At 37.4% G+C, this 14,885-nt stretch overlaps 1 protein-coding gene across 1 annotated transcript in view; it reads right to left on the minus strand.

Annotated features, from left to right (window-relative positions):
- The window catches only part of CUBN (cubilin), a 265,963-nt gene that overhangs the window by 230,131 nt on the left and 20,947 nt on the right, over positions 1-14,885 (minus strand). The window contains exons 10-15 of the mRNA XM_081553627.1: positions 14,660-14,755; positions 12,386-12,504; positions 11,769-11,955; positions 10,050-10,162; positions 5,303-5,537; positions 1,266-1,447 (exon numbers count right to left, since the gene is read on the minus strand). Coding sequence (XP_081409753.1) covers positions 1,266-1,447; positions 5,303-5,537; positions 10,050-10,162; positions 11,769-11,955; positions 12,386-12,504; positions 14,660-14,755 — 932 coding nt within the window. The remainder of the gene's footprint in view (positions 1-1,265; positions 1,448-5,302; positions 5,538-10,049; positions 10,163-11,768; positions 11,956-12,385; positions 12,505-14,659; positions 14,756-14,885) is intronic.

The following is a 14,885-nucleotide window of genomic DNA, read 5'->3' on the forward strand; positions in this document are numbered from 1 at the left end:
TTAATGTCAACATCTACAGGATTATCTTGCCGAGATTTTCCAGTCATTCCCAAAGGTTTCAAATCCATTACACGTGCTAAATTACTAATGACTTCAGCTCATGGAGATTCCTGTCTGACAGCTATACACTTCCATTTTTATCAGTCATTCCATTATGCTCTATTCTTCTCTAATGGACTTGGGAAACCATATTATCTTTTATCACTGCTGCAAGGGACTCAGAGACTTATGGTGGTAAACAAGATGGGAACAACATATGAACTCAATCTTCTCAATGATCTTTTCAGTTTACAAATGGGGAGCCACATTTTTGATAGACCTACATGCTTATAGCATTTGAATATAACAAATGCCACATGTTTCCTCTTTCATATTTTAATCTTTTACTAATGATAAACTGGAGGGACAGAGGGGGACTTCTTTCTTTCCAGTGACAATATCAATATATCCAGTGAGGCACACCCTTCAGCAATCCAAACACAACTGCTATTAAGTTATTTTTCTTCTTGGAACCCTAGAGTCAACTTGTGAAATACCTTGGCAGTTTATAGCAGACAACTGAAGATTTGAATCTGCTATGGAGAAGACAGCCATTCCTGGGTGTTGATTTCATAAAATCTGCTCTTCCTATGGGAAGAAACTGGGCTTCTGGGAAATGACAGGGGAAGGCAGGGCAGTCTGTTTCCCACATTTAAATGGAACCCATCAGAAACAACAAGCTGGCACAACTAAGAATGGAGAGTTCCCGAGAATCCCTGGCAGTCCAGTGGTTAGGACTCCACACTTTCACTGCTGACAAAATAGGGAGTTAGCAAGATCTAGATGTCCATCGGCTACCTATTGAAGAATAAATACATCTAACTATTGCTAACAAATTTTGTTCATCCAAGGGCATGGCCAATAACAGTTCTCTGAGTTCTAATCATAGCATGATAAATTCTATCTAAATGCAATTGTTGGACTTCTCTGGTGATGCAGTGGATAAGAATCTGCCTTCCAACATGGGGAACAGGTTCAATCCCTAGTCCGGGAAGATCCCACATGCCAGGGAGCAACTAAGCCTATGTGCCACAACTACTGAGTCCATGCCCTCGAGCCCCTGCTTCACAACAAGAGAAGCCACCGCAATGAGAAGCCCATGCACCACAACGAAGATAGCCCCAGCTCTCCGCAACTAGAGAAAGCCCACACACAATAATGAAGACCCAGTGCAGCAAAAATAAATAAAAGTATTTTTATATAAATAAATAAATACAATGGTCTACCTCAAGATAATCTTTGCTACAGTCATCATGGTGCTCCAGGCTCAAGGTCCCAAAAGTAAATGTGATCAGGAGGTCAGGACTAGTTATCACCCTCCAGACACAATCTCTTCCTGCAGGATACTTTCCAGGATACCCCGGAGACTTAATAGAACCATAAGTTCCAGTCAGCATACCTCCGCACTCTGAAATAAGAGGAAAAGATAACTTTAAATTTGTACGCAACTTATAATTCATGTAGAATTATCATAGCCTTTACTGAAAGAAGAAAGGCTTTGTATAAATAACTATGTGCAGTTTTGGACACCCTCATAAATTAAGCATGCCCTTCTATTTTCCAGTTTGATAAAGTTAAAAAACCAGGAGTACCGATGGATAAATAAATGAATCACCCGTGTATCAAGCTCCATGCTTATTAGCCATCTCATGGTGATATGATTTAAAATGCAGTGCTGAACTGTCTGAGTGATGAATAATGGGATGACAGATTTATTTTTTCACTTTGAAAGAGAGTAATCCCTGTACATTAACTCTATTAAAGTATAGTTGATTTACAATGTTAGTTTCAGGTATACAGCAAAGTGATTCAGAAAAAAAAAAAAAAAAAATATATATATATATATATATATATACACTCTTTTTCAGATTTTTTCCATTATAAGTTATCATAAGATATTGAATATAGTTCCCTGGCCTTAACAATAGGTCCTTACTGTTTATCTATTTTATATACAGTAGGGTGTATCTGTTAATCCCAATCTCCTAATTTATCCCTACTCTTCCCTTTTGTTCATTAACTCTTAAAAATTTCTGGAACTTCTGTCAGCCCCTAAGTCTTTCAACAAACTAGGTCATTTTATACATTAGAAAAGTTCAGTGCTACATAATTTTCATTTGAGAAGATTAGCAGTCTTAACCCTGAGATACAGACCATTCATTTTATAAATGAAGAAATTCACGTATCTATGGGTGGTTGAACCACCTTCCCAGGAATGGAGTTGGGGAAGAATGACATCCGGCTTTCTGACACCCACTCCACCACCTCACCTCCACTATACCCCACTAACCCCCTAAAATTGCATATCATCTGTGGTGGCCATTGTATGTTACTATAAAAATAGAAAAAAAAAATCTAGATATAAATCTAGCCTGGAGTAAATATAAATTATGAAAAAAGTAAAATAAAGTGACATTTCAAATATACAAGTTGTGAAATTCACATAGCTACGCACGTTATTTAAAAAAAATTTCACTATCAAGGCCAAAAGTGAAACAAATTTAGTTACATGATTCTCACTGTTTCTAATGAGAAAACATCTCAGTTGCTCAGAGGAAGAAAAGCTTTTTTAAAATTTAGTATTTAAAAAATTATCATATGAGTAAAAAAAATAAGGAAAGTCCCACAAGCAAAGCAAAATATTAATAGAAAGCTAGGGAAAACATATACTGTATATAACATATTGTATATAACACAATGAGTTAATATCCCCAAAATGTGAAGAGCTTCTAAAAAGAATAGAGATATAAACAAAGAGTTCACTGAAAAGTGAAAAGTACCTCCTGATATAATTATTTTTGCAAAAACAAAACTGAATTTGATCAAACACTCCCTGTGTGCATTTCTCAACCTGCAGTGCAGGGCAGTGGGGCCCAAACAGCAGCAACAGCAATACTCTTGCTGGTGAAAGAAATGAAACTCAGACTGTTGGTCCACGAAAGTGGCTGGGACTTGCGAACATACTATTACAGAAAAGGCAGCTGCATGAAAATAGCATCCAAAAAAATGTGTCCTTGGGTCCTTAGCCAAAGCCTAAGCTGAAAACACAAAGGGGAAGACTGAAGACCAACAGGAAATAGGAGACAAAGCCCAAACCTCTGTGTGTAATTTGAAACCTAGAAGGAGAAAAGAAAGGGGGAAAAATGACAGAAGCAGAGGAGAAAATCATATCTCAAAAGATTTAGAAAAAGTATTTAATGTTTTAGCATCCATTCATAATAAGCTAGAAATAAAAGGTGATGGTTGAAAAATGTTCATAAATTCTTTGGCACTTCTCCCAGGGAGAAGTAGGGTCTGTGGCTCTTCCTCTTGAATATGAGTGGGCTTATGACTGCTTCAAACAATTTTTTTTTCTTTTCTTTTTTACCTTTTGGCCACACCACACAGCTTGTGGGATCTTAGTTCCCTGACTAAGTACTGAACCCACATCCTCGGCAGTGAAAGCACAGAGTTTTTCTTAGCCACTGGACCTCCAGGGTATTCCTGTGACTGCTTCAACTAGTTAAAAATAAAGCAGAAATAACACAATATGACCTCTAAGGAAAGGTCAATAACAGTTATGTGGCACCTGCCTGGTCCTGTTGTAATGCATATTCTGGGAGAAGCCAATGCTGGAAAGAAGTTCCACTACAGGGGCTTCCACTACTAAGACCACCACAGGAGTGGCGCTACAGGTAGGCATTCAAGTCAACAGCCTGGCTGAATTCTCATCCAGAGTCCAGCACCAATTGTTAGCCAAATGAATGAGTCATATTGGATTTCCAGCCTCATTGAGCCTTTAGATGACTACAGTCCTGGCCAATATCTGAGTGTAACTGCTTAAGAGGTCAAGTGATAATTGCTGTGCCGAGCCCTTTCCAAATTACTGGTCCACAAAATCAGAAATATAATAAGATGATTAATGCTCCACAATGCTAAATTTGTGCGTCATATGTTATCCAGCCATAATAATTCAGAGTGAACTTCCTTAATGTGATAAAAGTTATTACAAAAACTTAACAGCTAAAACATTACATTTAAAGGCAGAATACTGAACATTTCCCCATGAGGCTGGGAACAAGACAATGATACTCACTCCATCACTTTCATTCAGTGTTATATTAGAAATTCTGGCCAAGAAAAGAAATAAGTCAAGGAAGAGAAATAACAGTTACAAAGACTGGCAAGAAAGTAGAAAAACAGGTTATATAACAAATTCACAGATAATATCACTGTGTATGTATAGAAATCCAAAAGACTCTACTGAAAAATGGTTAGAATTGATGAATGAATTAGCAATACAGCTGGGTTCAAAACTAAATATTTTAAAATAAGTATACACAGGATTCCTCTATATATTAACAACAAATGAAAAAAAAATTTTAGAAAAACAGTATCATTTAACAAAATATTAAATAGCTAGGGGAAAAAATTAATAAAAGCTGTGGAATACTTAAGCATGGGAATCTATTAACCATTGCTAAATTAGAAGAGAACTAAGTAAATAAAGAAATAGTCCATGTTCATGGATTGTCAGGGTCAATATTTTTAAGAAGTCATTTCTTCCCAAATTCATTATAGATTCAACAAGACTTGAATTGAAGCAGCAGATCGTTGAGGGAAGTAAACAAGTTGCATGTGGAAATGTAAAGGATCTAGCAAAGGTTCTTCAAAGGGTTTTTGAAGAACAAGGTTAGAGGTTTTAAACAACGGATTTCAAGCTTCACTACTAAGCCAATGGGGCACAAGGATAAATAAACCAATAGAAAAGATGAGAAATTTCAGAAATAGATTCACAAATTTATTGATGAATGAATTGGAGGTTCAATGTGCTGTTCTCACTTTTTTATATGTTAAAAAAAATTCATAGTAAAAAAGTTTAAAAAATAGAGCACCAAAAACAAGCTAACCACCAAAGGAACAAATCATCATATGACATGAAAAATAAAAAAAAGAAAAATACTAAGTGAAGGAAGAGGCAGAGTCCTCAGTAACACCCTGCAGTATTTACTAGTAGAGATTATAAAAATGTTGTTTAGTAATTTCATAAGGGACCCTTTAAGAGTCATGCTGTTTAAACTCTTTCAATTCATCTAAATTTTATTATTTCTGAACACAAAATGGAAGGCCACTGCATTTTAGGTGTTTTTTTAATTTTAAAATAATTATAGAAATTATACATCACTAGATCTCCAAACAGCTAATGTATCCAAAAGTCTAATACTGATCAACAATTTATGTAGCCTCAAGAGCTTGCTTTATTTCTCTCCATGTTTACACTTACCTGGTAGCTGTGTTTCCCATCTTATCGTAAAGCCTCTTTCACTTCTTAAATGTTCAGAATAGAGATGAAAATAGAGGGCATTGTCACTACTGAGGAGCTCGTGAGGGGGGTTGGAGCCACAGAATCGTCCGAGCTGATGTGCTGCAGAGGAATCTCCATCGTGAATCTGAAGAAACTCGTGTGGACAGTTGTTTGTGGGTTCTAACTGAAAAAAAGTGAAAGTGATCCGCAGTACCTAAAAAAAGAAAAAAGGTCATAAGAGATTATTTTTCATTTGTATGTTAATTCTAAAGAATTTCTCCTACTAATTGGAAGCACTGAGTCCCTTTCAAGAGACAGATCTATAATTTCCTATTACCTAATTATCCACAAATACGTATGACAATTCTATATATTAAGTGAAACTTGTGTTAAAAACTGCTTAGACCTAACTTCAGCTAATATCAAAAATCTCAATATTAACAAGATAGATTTGTAATGGCTTTACTGAGGTACAAAGAACTATACATATTTAATGTGTACAGTTTGAGAAGTTTGCAAATATGCAAACACCTGTGATATCATCAATGGAGTCAATATAATAGACATAACCAACAGCTTCCAATTGCCTCTCTCTCATTTTCTTGCTCTCTCTCTCTCTCTCTCACATGGCATGTGATCTATGTTCTTACATTTTGAGTGTACAATGCTGTATTGCTACCTATAGGAACAATGTTGTATGGCAGATCTCTAGAACTTATTCACCTAGTATAACTGAAACGTTATACCCATTGAGTTATTGTTTAATGGGTTAATGAAATAGATTTACCTAGATTTCAGTAATCATAAAATTCATTAAACAAAGTCACTACAAATGTATAGCTAACAGTGCTTCCAAATCAGTAACAGATAATATGAATATCTACCTTGAATTAAATTTAACTGACTAATAAATAGCCTGCATCCTACCCATAATTCATCAGTGATCCCTAGAGATGCTGATTCCTTTGTTGTTGCTCAGTTGCTCAGTCATGTCCGATTCTTTGTGACCCCACGTACTGCAGCACGCCAGGCTTCCCTGTCCATCACCATCTCCCAGAGTTTGCTCAAACTCATGTGAATTCAGTCAGTGATGCCATCCAACCATCTCATCCTCTGTCATCCCCTTCTCCTCCTGCCTTCAGTCTTTCCCAGTATCAGGGTCTTTTCTAATGATTCAGCTCTTCGAGTCAGGTGGCCAAAGTATTGGAGTTTCAGCTTCAGCATCAGTCCTTCCAATGAATATTCAGGACTGATTTCCTTTAGGGTTGACTGGTTTGATCTACATGCAGTCCAAGGAACGTACAAAAGTCTTTTCCAACATCACAGTTTGAAAGTATCAATTCTCTGGTGGTCAGCCTTCTTTATGGTCCAACTCTCACATCCATACGTGACTACTGGAAAAACCATAGCTTTGACTAGATGGATATTTGTTGGCAAAGTAACATCTCTGCTTTTTAATATGCTATCTAGTTTGGTCATAGCTTTCCTTCCAAGGAGCAAGCATCTTTTAATTTCATGGCTGCAATCACCATCTGCAGTGATTTTAGAGCCCAAGAAAGGAAAGCCTGTCACTGTTTCCATTGTTTCCCCATCTATTTGCCATGAAGTAATGGGACCAGAAGCCATGATCTTCCTTTTTGGAATGTTGACTTTTAATGCAGCTTTTTCACTCTTCTCTTTCACCTCCATCAAGAGGCTCTTTAGTTCTTCTTCACTTTCTGCCATAAGAGTGGTGTCATCTGCATATCTGAGGTTATTGATATTTCTCCCAGCAATCTTGATTCCAGCTTGTGCTTAATCCAGCCCGGCATTTTGCATGATGTACTCTGCATATAAGTTGAATAAGCAGGGTGACAATATACAGTGACATACTCCTTTCCCAATCTGGAACCAGTTCGTTGCTCCATGTCTGGTTCTAACTGTTGCTTCTTGACCTGCACACAGGTCTCTCAGGAGGCAGATAAGGTGGTCTGATATTCCCATCTCTTCAAGAATTTTCCACAGTGTATTGTGAATCAAAGGCTTTAGTGTAGTCAAAGAAATAGATGGTTTTCTGGAACTCTCTTTTGTTTTTTTCTATGATTGGACATTGGCAATTTGACCTCTGGTTCCTCTGCCTTTTCTAAATCCAGCTTGAACATCTGGAAGTTCACAGTTCACATACTATTGAAGCTTAGCTTGGAGAATTTTGAACATTACTATGCTAGCATGTGAAATGAGTGCAATTGTGTGGTAGTTTGAACATTCTTTGGCATTGCCTTTCTTTGGGATTGGAATGAAAATGGACCTTTTCCAGTTCTGTGGCCACTACTGAGTTTTCCAAATTTGCTGGCATATTGAGCGCAGCACTTTCACAGCATCATTTTAGGGTTTGAAATAGCTCAACTGGAATTCCATCACCTCCACTAGCTTTGTTCATAGTGATGCTTCCTAAGGCCTACTTGACTTCACACTCTAAGATGTCTGGGTCTAGATGAGCAATCACACCATTGTGGTAACCATTGTGGTTATCTGCATCATTAGTATCTTTTTTGTATAGTTCTTCTGTATATTCTTGCCACCTCTTCTTAATATCTTCTGCTTCTGTTAGGTCCATACTTCTTCTGTCCTTTATTGTTCCCATCTTTGCATGAAATGTTTCTTTGGTATCTCTAATTTTCTTGAAGAGATCTCGTCTTTCCCATTTTATTGTTTTCCTCTATTTCTTTGCACTGAGTACTTAGGAAGGCTTTCTAATCTCTTCTTACTATTCTTTGGAACTCTGCATTCAGATGGGTATATCTTTCCTTTTCTCCTTTCCTTTCACTTCTCTTATTTTCTCAGCTATTAGGGGTCTCTGAACCTCTCAACTGATACCCAGCCTGGATGGATGGCCGAAGGAGTAGGCCTGTATAATGGGTATTCATCTTTGGTGTTTGGATGTCATTAAGGGATGAGAAATACCAAGAGCAGACATCAGGGGAAAGGTACTATGAAGAGTTCTGAGTATGCAAGTAGGTGAGAATAAACATATAAATATGTCTCCAAGTTAAAATGTTAGACTGCACAGACTTGACTATAGTAATATGACTAATGAAACATGAAAGATTTTGTGCTGACAACCTCATCTGAAATGGCCAAACTATCAGAAGGTGGTTGTTGAAAGAATCTAATTTATGATCTAAAACCACCACAGCATTTAGCTCATGAAAAAGGGTATCAGGATGTTTTTGAAATGCTATGCTAGGGTACTTTTAAGATCTCTTACCCAACATTACATCACTTTTGTTCTTGAACCAATTTCAATGAAAATCAAATAAATGTTTATAAATTGAAGTAGCCTTATTTCAATATTATATAAACTGCATTATGTAAACTGTGATGGGGATAAGAAAATTCACAATAATCAAGAAAAACGGCATAAAGTTTTTTTACTAGCTCACAAGAAAAGCATTAAAATTTTTTCACAAAATGATTTCTTCTTGAAAGAAACATGTTTTCAATGTCAGGAAACAGAATTCATGAAAACTAAATGGAAGGAAGGAAATTCACATAACATATCCGCTGGGAGATCGACTTCGGAGTTTACTCTATTGTGGGATCACCAAACCCCAAAGAATCCTTGTTCAAGGGAAAAAATATTTCTGACATTGACAATGACCTCTGCAACATTAGTTTGCTGGGAAAAGTTAATAGTATTTCAACGGAAAGCCTTAGCTAGTCAGACATACAACTTTATTTTAATGAGTCCATGAGTTGGTTGAGAAATAAATATTTGGAAAAGTCTGAGTAATGCTAGAGATAAAAGCACTAAAACCCTTGGGCTAGGATATTAATTTGAAGACCATCTGCCCAGCAGTCTAGTCACTGGAGTCGAATGGCATGGGTTCAGGTCCCTGCAGGCCACTTAAAGACCGCACACCCCTGGACAGACGTCTCAGCTGCTCAAGGCTAAATGAGATGATGGGAGTTAAAATGCAATAATTAAACATATGTAAAGCAATGAACATAGCACACTTGGAGAGTGTGCTATGAGAAAAGACTTGGATAAGGAAACCATCTTAACAGCAGTCCCCATTTTGGCATAATGATCAATATAACACTGAATGATCATTACCAGTTTGGTAACAATATGACTTTACAAATGGCTGACTTGCCATCAGCCAACCCATGTAAAGAAGTGTCTGTACTGGACAAAGCACAGGCTTTGAAAGACAAACTTGGCTTTAAAATCCAACTAGTCCAATTACCAGCTAAAGAGTGTTTTTAAAAACACTGCAAAGCGCACAGTTCAACTTCTTCTCCTCTGCAGTGTGGAGAAGTGTGGAGAGTCCCTCTCGGGGATGAATGGAAGCTTTTCCAATTACTTAGCTTCTCATAGTTTCCAGTATTTCATCTACACAATGAGGATATCAATACTTCAATTAAAAGAGATAGCGTAAGTTTTCGAGAAAGGTATACAAAATACTTAGCCCAAAGCCTGATACTTAGAAAGTCCTCAATATTTTGTTGTTGTTGTTCAGTTGCCAAGTCGTGTCCGACTCTTTGTGACCCCATGGACTGCAGCATGCCAGGCTTCCCTGTCCCTCACCATCTCCCGGAGTTTGCCCAAGGTCCTATTAATAATTTGCCCAACTATTAATGATAGTTGAATTATCATTATATGTAAAATAATGTAAAATACACATATAGTACATATTCATACATATAAATGAAACACAATGTGGCTGGGAGACGCTGTATTTACCTTCCCCTCTTCAGTTTGGATAACCCAGAAGCAGTTAATGTCATGAGCATAAGCAACATCAGGGCTCACGAAGCTGAAGCTTCCGTTCATCCCTGAGAGGGACTCTCCACACACTGCAGAGGAAAAGAAGTTGAGCTGTGCTTTTCAGAGACTCTGGAAAGGAAGAGGCCAGGCAACTCCCACTCTGCCCCTGAAGCCTTTAGAGAGTCTGAGTAATTCATGTTGGAGACAAAAGCCTGCCATTCTTTCTTCTCATCGGTCTCCTTCTTCCTTCAACATCCACTCAATTCCCACCTTGTGCTCAGAGTCCAGCTTATGTGTCCTCATCTCCACCTGAGTTTCCCTGCCTCTCAGTGTTTCCTCTGGCCCTCATTCCCTCTGCGTCTGTGACACCTGACCCCACACAATTTAATTCTTATCTTTAATTCTTGTCTCCCCTCTGCCATATCAACCTTGTCTCCTCAACTGGAAGAAAAGCTGAAAGTAGGTGAAGACTATTTTATTTTCTGTTTCCTATTTTTCCACAAGGTCTACCAGAGTCCTATACACACAATAAAGCCTCAGTAGATGTGCTGATTCAAAATCAGGAGGAATGAGGGAGAGGAGGAGCAGTCAGAAGAGGTTTATGGAGAAGGCTGAATACGAAGCCCTCCTTGGGGACAGATACATTCTGATGGGAAGCAAAGAAGGAATTTGAAGAGGTTTGGGGAGAGAAATTTTCCAAATAAAGGAACACAGCAGAAATGTGGTGGCACATGGCATCAGGAGATAAGGAAAGCTGTCTGGCTTGAAAGGGCATATTTTTAGGGAACTAGTGAAGAAAAGGTTAGATGGTTAGGGTGAGGCTTGATTGTAGAGGATGACTGAAAAACAGTCTCCCAGGTTCATTCGCAGTGTAATATTAACTCTCATTTCACTAGATGATTTGCATGTTATCTAGTAACCCTCAGTACCTACATTGGGCATTTGGAGGTATACATGGTTTTCTCCATTTTATAAATAAGAAAACTGAAGTTCAGAAATTAAGCTACTTCCTTGAGACTCTGGCTACTAAATGGAGAATCTGAAAAACCCAGAAATGCAGAATCCAAAGGTTGTCTTCTTTGTGCTATAATTCACTCTTTTATATCATTTTAAGTTTACGTGTCTTTATTCCACAACTAAACTCCTTGAGGGCAAAAGCTCTTTTATATAAGAATATATACATATATATTTTTCACGTATACTCCTTTTGTATTCCTCAGTATGCTAACGACATTTTTTTTATTTTAAATTTAAAAAGCAAACAAAACAAACAAACAAAAACACACCTAGTCCTGATCTTTATTTAACAGGCAAAAGGGAGCCACTGTATATTCTAGAACAGGAGAGTGACATGAGTATTTATAATATTCCAGGGAAATGAAATGGCTGCCATAGAAGAAGACTCTCCCTTAGAAAACTACAATAACTTAGTATATTTTGCTTTCAAAAGGGACATTATGAAAATAGAAAATATTAATGTTTTCTTTGATGAAAAGATTTGTATGGCTTAAGTTGAATTTATCTTATCTTACCTTGTGAGTTTCAAACCATTTCTGCAAGGGAAGACTTAGTTCTAGGCCTTTGAGCAACTGAACATGAAAGCAGGTTGTTCATTGGAGAAGCTACAGCAGGACTCACTCAAGGATGACACTTCTAAACTGTGAGCACCTGTGGTATAAGAGATGCTGAGCGTACCTTCTTGGGGAATGTGACAGAGAAATCCAGTCCAGAAATGTGTGCATTCACAACTGAAAGCATTAACGCCGTCCACACAGGTTCCCCCATTCAGACAGGGGTTGCTCAGACACTCATTGATGTTTTCTGTGCAGTTGACACCAGTCCAGCCCGATTCACACTTACAAACATAACCAGAGACTGTTTCCTAAGGAAAGAAGAAACACCATGTCACAGAATGGAGGGACAGACAGTAATCATGAACCAACCTAAGTAATAAAGAACAGCATGCTATGTATTTCAAGGAGAAGGTGTTGAACCACAAGCATCTTCCAGGAGCCTAACTACTAATTCATTTAAATGTTAATTCCAAAGAATAAGAAATTAGATGTATTTGGGTCAAACTGTAGGCTTTGTTTTACTGCTTTATAAATCACTGAGAGAAAAAAATGAACTCATTGGTTTTTCCTGGGAACTAAAGTCATTACCTACCTTTTATCTGAAAGCTATTGACAACTCTTTATCTTAAGCTTGAATCATTAACTTAAAACTCATAAATCATAGAAAATGTATTGCACAGAAGTAAACTAAATTTATTCTCCAGCACTCAGTTCCCTTAGGAAGAACAAAGGACTCACAATGCATTGTCCATTTACACAGGGCTGACTCAGGCAAATATTACTGAGTTGCACACATCCATTTGGCCCATAACCATTTCCAGTATATCCCGGAAGACAAGTGCAAAGAGGTAAGGAACCTGTTTGGAAATAGAAATGGAAATGTAAGTGTAGGTCTCCTTCACTCAGGCCCAGGAATAACACTCAGGTTCTGTGGTCTAGATAAGGAATCCTCAAAGTCTGCACATACCCTGGGGAAGATAAGGCAAAGTGTGAGGTGAAAAGATTTAGAATCTTTTTTTTCCCTAGTTTTTAATCTTAAGAATAAGAAAGACAGGACACATTATCAATACTTTATTTACAGATTGACACTGGTGCTATCAGTCCGTATGTCATAGCCCTGAGCTGTGAAAAAAAAAGTGAGGCCCAGCAAGGGGAAAGAGAGTTTCCTATCAAGGAGGGATTGGCAGCAGGAAAGAGCATTCTTGCAATGACGGTATCTGTACACATAATGAGCCCTAGAAATACATACTATTATAAAATCTCCATTTATAGATGAAGACAAAGCTGCTGCTGCTGCTGCTAAGTCGCTTCAGTCGTGTCCGACTCTGTGCGACCCCACAGACGGCAGCCCACCAGGCTCCGCTGTCCCTGGGATTCTCCAGGCAAGAATACTGGAGTGGGTTGCCATTTCCTTCTCCAATGCATGAAAGTGAAAAGTGAAAGTGAAGTCGCTCAGTCGTGCCCAACTCTTAGCGACCCCATGGACTGCAGCCTACTAGGCTCCTCCCTCCATGGGATTTTCCAGGCAAGAGTACTGGAGTGGGGTGCCATTGCCTTCTCCGGAAGACAAAGCACAGAGAGATTAAGTGCCTTGATCACAGACCCATAGCTAGAACATGGTGGAGCCAAGGGAAAAATAAAGTGCAATCTTCTAGAATTCAACTCCTAACCACTTCAGTAGGCTGTTAATCATTTAACAAACACTTAAATAGTCATACATATATATTTAATATGTGCATACATACACATTTATATTCTCTCATATATATGTGAGATATATGTGACATGTGCATATATATGACAAGTTAGTAAAATAAAGGCAGTATTTTGAAATAGCAAGAGATATGATATATAATTCAATAAATGGAGTTGGAGACACCTATTTGGACAAAAACATCAAACTAGATTTCTATTTGATGCTATAGATAAAAATAAATCCTGAAAAGATCAAAGATTTTAATATTAAAAATAAATGACAGTAAGAAGGACCATGTGTCAATACTTGACTTTCAAAGAGTTTGGTAGGGAAGGCCAAATTCTAAGAGGAGAAATGCTAAAATGAAAGATTTACCTTTTTGACCACATAAAAATTTTAAACTTCTAAATAGAAAATATTACCACAAAATTAAAATAAAAACCACATGCCAAGAAAAATATATATAAAATATAAAATAATGAGATAATATCCTCATACTATAAAATGAAATTTCACAGATCAGTAAGATAGCAGATGAACAAAGGACCTTAAAAAAATTAAATGGTTAGTAAATATGTGAAATTTTTCATTATTTGATTAGTACTAATCAAAGTTTTTTGACTTAGTCAAAATTAAAATAATGAGAAAGCAAATTTTGCCTATAAAATTGATGAAAATGAAAACTCACTGTAGTACCCATTATTGTCAAGGGTGGGGTAAATGTATATTTGTACAAACTGTTAATAAGCAAATAAATTATTTATTCTTGAAAAAAAAAGTTAGCAATATGCATGTATTTTTAAAGTTTTAGTAGGTGAAGCTTTTATGCAACACTGCAGACCCTGTAGGTTTTTGTCCTGGATCCATTTTTTTCCTTTCTTAGTAGGGAACTCTTTATTTATTTATTTACTTTTTAGAAACTCTTTATTTTAACTGAGGGTGTGGGCACCTGGAATAAAGACTATATTTCCCAACCTTCCTTGCAGCCACACTTAGCCACCTCACTCAGTCAGGCCAAAGGCCCAGAAAGGGGAGTCCTTAGAGACAACTGACATGTTCTTCCTTTCTCCTCTTCTCCTCGCTGCTGTAATACAGTCATGCATTTATCTGCTGGCTTAACTATCTTGGGAAATTCCTGCAAAAACTAGAGCAGTTCATAAAAAATCTAATTGTATAGTTTTATAATATGGATTGATTTTTGGTTTGAAGACCAAAGTAAGAATTTTGGAAACAGAAGATTTTGATTTTAAAATGTTGATTTGCTTTAGAAGGTTATCCTAAAATACCCCAAACCAGAGGGAGAGATGAGTCATTACCTAGAGCCAAGGAGCATGACGCCTGTGGGTGGCAGCCTCCGTTATTGACCGAGCAGTGGTCTGTGAGTGTGCAGACTCTCCCATCGCCCTGATACCCTGAGCACAGCAAGAGCAGGCAAGTGAAAAACAATGTCAGCAACATGCAAGAAGAAGAATCTCGATCTGAGAATCAAATATCAGGACCCAGACCAACCAGAGATCTTCCATCATCAAAACAGAAAATGTA

This window comes from Giraffa tippelskirchi, chromosome 13 (genome assembly GCF_054371585.1).
Source record: "Giraffa tippelskirchi isolate mGirTip1 chromosome 13, T2T-mGirTip1v1.2.pri, whole genome shotgun sequence".
Lineage (NCBI taxonomy): Eukaryota > Metazoa > Chordata > Mammalia > Artiodactyla > Giraffidae > Giraffa > Giraffa tippelskirchi.